The 4,370-nt window shown below is 48.5% G+C and overlaps 1 protein-coding gene across 1 annotated transcript in view; it reads right to left on the bottom strand.

Annotated features, from left to right (window-relative positions):
* Positions 1-3,748: 3,748 nt before the first annotated feature.
* LOC139204786 (neural-cadherin) overlaps positions 3,749-4,370 on the bottom strand; it is a 140,728-nt gene continuing 140,106 nt past the window's right edge. The window contains exon 36 of the mRNA XM_070834784.1: positions 3,749-4,370. This exon is cut by the window's right edge and continues 71 nt beyond it. Coding sequence (XP_070690885.1) covers positions 3,749-4,370 — 622 coding nt within the window.

Raw genomic sequence — 4,370 nt, 5'->3', positions numbered from 1 at the left:
TTCTTAGTCTTTGCTATGCATCATGGGAAATTACTGACCATCAGTGTCACACTAAAAACGTGTGTGTGTGTGTGTGTGTGTGTGTGTGTGTAGCACAGAACTGGGACACGTCTCTTCTTCTCCTCCTCTAAATCCGGCAGCTGAACCCAAAGAGGACACTTGAGGTGTTTGGGGAAAAGCTGTTTTTATTAAAAGTCATATAGAAAAGGAATATTCCACGTCAGGTCGCTAGAAAACGTCCATATGTACATCATATCATACAGATCAGCACTTCCCACTGTCCACACACACACACACACACACACACACACACACACACGTATTAAACCGCTTTAAAAACACTGGATTTACACACAGTACAGGTCAAACTCATGACAACATCTGGAGCGTCACATCTGTTTTAGAAAAAGACACCTGTGCTGTTTCATTTGGATGCATAGCTGTGAGTACAATTCTTTAATTCAGGTACCAGGAGAGTAAAGATGGATGCAGAGGAGAACCGCGACCTGAAGTTCAGATCAAAACCTTTAAAAAAAAAAAAAACACACGTCCGTCTGTGAAGCCGCCATTTTGTTGGCTCATGATTGAGTTGCACGCTTCTCACTTTTAAAAACAGGAATGGGTTCAGAATAAACTCTGATTGTACTCTTCGCTCGCTCAAACTCTCCACGAGTTTCCTCAAAAATAAAAACAACAACAAACCAAGAACAAACACGACCTCCGCAGGAACGTTTCTACGTATAAAACTACATTCATCAGGCGGTGCAGAGAGGTAGGCCGCCGCCGAGCACGCTTGGCCAAAGAAAACCACTTCTGTTTGGTCGGGAGGGGGTGGAGCCAAAAAAGGAAGAGAGCAGAAGAAGAAGAAGAAGAAGAAGAAGAAGAAGTGCATTTATGGACGTTAAAGTAAAAGCTAAACACGTTTCATTAGAAACTTAATCTGCAAGTTGAGATCTGAGCGCAGGTGTTTGGACGTCGTGTCGTTCAGCCCGCTTTGCTCGAGCTGCTTGAAATAAACCTTAAAAAAAAAAAAAACACTCATAAGAATCAAAATGGCGACCTGCAGGTTTATTTCTCTGGTCCATGGTGCAGCTCTGGTCCCAACTGCTGCAGGCTCTAACGCCAAAGTCAAAAATCTTTTTAAACCCGACTTTATCACGTCGATATTTGTCCCAACAACACTTGGTCGTTGTGTGCCGATCATCATCATCATCATCATCATCCTCTGTGCAGCACCTTGCTCTCGGCTTCGCCTCATGAGCTGAGAAAGGTGACATTTGTAGGAGAAGAAGAGCGAGCGCAGGTGAAGCCTGAGGGCTGGTGCTGCCTGAGCGGTGATTAGAAAGGTGTTTCTGGAGGAGGACGGACCAGACGAACTGAAACTGTGCAAAGCAGGAGAAAGAACCTAGAGGCTCATAATGTGAAAACACTTTTAGTTTCTCTGCTCGTCACCTGTGGAGGAAGCTTCCTGAACACCTGAGCTCTGCCGAAACCTTGAAATCAGTGTGTAATAACAGAGCTGCAGAACTTTATTAATGCTTCAACTGTTCGTTTGTGCTTTTATTATAATTTACATGCAACTTAATGTTTGTGTGTCTTGTTTGTTTTATTGTTTTATGTCCCGTCAAAGCACTTTGAACTGTCTTGTGTCTGAACGGTGCAACTTAAATACCTTTGTCTCGTCTTCTTGTGCTCAAATGTCACGACGATTAAAACTAGTTTTGGGATTCCTCAGTGTCCGCACAGATTCTGCTTCTTCTTCTTCTTCTTCTTCTTCTTCTTCTTCTTCTGGCCTCCAGCTGCTGCACGGCGAGGACGTCAGAGCAAACAGACCCTGAGCCGCCGATTTCAGCCTTCGCAAACACTCCAAATCCAACTGGGAGGATATTGTGGGCCTCGACTCAGAGCCAGAGCCTCCAGCTGACGGGAACAAATAAAATTTAAAAAAAACTAACTCAAAGTGACGTTAACAAGTGGAGAGCAGCTTCTGGGACGTTTCTACACGGGAGTATAAAAATAATCTCATCTTGAAAACAGACTGTCAAAGCTTATGTTACATGTTGGAGACGCTGAGCGGTGACCAGCGCTTCACCCCGAGAGCTTTACTTCTCTACATTTGGGTCTTTTTTTTTTTTTTTTTTAAACTGGCAAACGGATTCCTCGGCTCCATCTGAGGACTCCGAGTCGTCCACTAGTGCAACAGGAGGGTGGAGAAGAGAAACCAACAGGCTGGTCACTGTGGGAGCGACGGCAGCGATGAACTGAGGAGAATAAAAGAAGAGCGAAAGAAGAAAGTTCATCCTCTGGAGAGGGGTTCTTTTTGTTTTTTTGTTAAATGTACTTTTGTTTGCGAGTTTCGGGTCAAGAGCGAAGCCGTCGGGGCGAAAATAAAGAGATGAAAATGCCCTAAAAGAAGAACTTTGAGCCTCACATGAAGGCCTCACTGTTGTTGGAGTTAAATGAACCAGAATCACTCGAATGAAATAGAAGAGTTCTGACAGTGTGACGTTAAGAGAACCTTCACACGGCATCAGAGCAGCGACCCACAAACTGCAAACACAGTGAAATTAACACAGAACTGCTTTAGAGAGGCTGAATAAATAAAGAGCCCCCCCCCCCCCCCCCCCCCCCCACATCCTTCCAGGCCGCTGAACCAAACCCAGACCTCTGGTTCTTCTACATGAAGGGACAGCAGCGAACCTCCAGCCCTCAAAGTGTCGCCGTCGATCTGCACGAGGGAACAGAGCCGCCGCGTTCACGTCACCTCAGCTTTACCTTTCGGGGGGGGGGGGGGGGGGGGGGGTGGTGGAGGTGGGGGGGGTTACAGGTGAGACAGGAGGAGATTTGGCAGCAAACAGGGAGACAGTCTGCCCCTGTGCAGGACTTTAACCAGGCCGGTCCTGATTCGGCCACCATGTTGTTACTCCACGAACCAGCAGAGACTCTTCTGCTCTTTTCTTTTCTTAGTTTATTTGATGTGTTTTATTTGTTTTACCTGTTGTGCTGTGTTTTAGATGTGTGGGGGTGTTTTTAATGCCTGAATGTGGGTTTTTAAACCTTGTTTTTGCAGCCGTGACAGAAGAATAATGTCTGTTTTTACCTGAACAGACGTGAGCTGCATGAAGTTCTACAGATAATCAATTGAGAGACTAATTGACAGACTTACAGATAATTATTGTAGAATAAACTAAAGTGTTAGAGCGGCTGAGACACACGTCAGGATGCTTCTAATCATTCACTCTGAACTTTAAGCCAAACGAGTGTTTGTTTTATTCACATTTCAGTGTCTCCTGTTTGCTCCATCAGGCCCGGCAGCCAATCAGATCTCCACCCAGGTGTTTTCACCTGTGACGGACACCTGTTTCCTCTGAAATCCTCCCTAACATCTTTATTTACTTATTGTAACGCTGTGGATGCTGATGTTATATCCCCTGATCATCTGAACGTCTGAGCATTGAGAAACACTTTTCCTTTCTGCACTATTTTTGAGCTCAGTCGGTCAAATGTGCTAGAAACAGTGCAGAATCGTATTTGTTTCTTCTTCACGTCACAGGTCATGACTGCTTGTGTTCTTAAGTGTTTCTGAATCCTCAAACTTTCTGATTATTTCCAGGTTTATGTGAAAACATTACAGATTGTTGGACGTGCACCAGGACCCCCGTGTGAGTGAGCGTGACCCTGAACCATCAATATGATCATCTGTGACGTGAACGCAGCGCTGGGCCCCTCCCTGAGTCTGGGTGGCCCCCTAGTGGGGGTGAGGCAGGGGGTCGTGGCTGTGGCTCCTCTGCATGTAGGCCACGGCGTCCCTGTAGCAGAGGGCCAGCTGGGGCCGGTCGTACATCTCGCTCAGAGCCTGAAACTTTGGGCCCCAACGCGACAGCCTGTCGTAAACAAACCCTCCTTCGTCGTCGTCTTCCTCCTCCTCCTCCTCGTAGTTGCTGCAAGGGCCGGCGGCCATGTTTCTGCGTGACGCGGCTGACCCCAGGGAGCTGAGGCTGCCCGCCGACGACCCCGAGCCTTCCACGCACCACACGTGGTAGGCGTCCGGCGGGAAGGCCTCGCTGTCGTTGTCCGCCTCCCAGATGATTCGCGCCACGTAGCTTTTAAAGTCCACGTGGGAGCGCGACACTGGCGGGGCGTCCGCGTAGCCTCCTCCCTCGCTCGTCTCCACGTCCGCGCCCACGTGGGAGGTGAAGTTAGCGTAGGCGGCGTCGCTGGTGTAGCTGGTGGCGGCGTGCTGCTGGTGGTGCTGCTGATGGTGGTGGTGGTGGTGCGGGATGCTGAGGTAGGGAGCGCCCGAGCTGCAGGAGGAGCCGGACGGGTGGACTTCCTCCTGGGAGCCGGGCGAGGATTTGATGAGCGGGGCG

Source organism: Pempheris klunzingeri, chromosome 8 (genome assembly GCF_042242105.1).
Source record: "Pempheris klunzingeri isolate RE-2024b chromosome 8, fPemKlu1.hap1, whole genome shotgun sequence".
NCBI classification, from domain to species: Eukaryota; Metazoa; Chordata; class Actinopteri; order Acropomatiformes; family Pempheridae; genus Pempheris; species Pempheris klunzingeri.
Note: the sequence above shows the minus strand (reverse complement) of the source record. Positions and strands in the feature narration are given on the sequence as shown.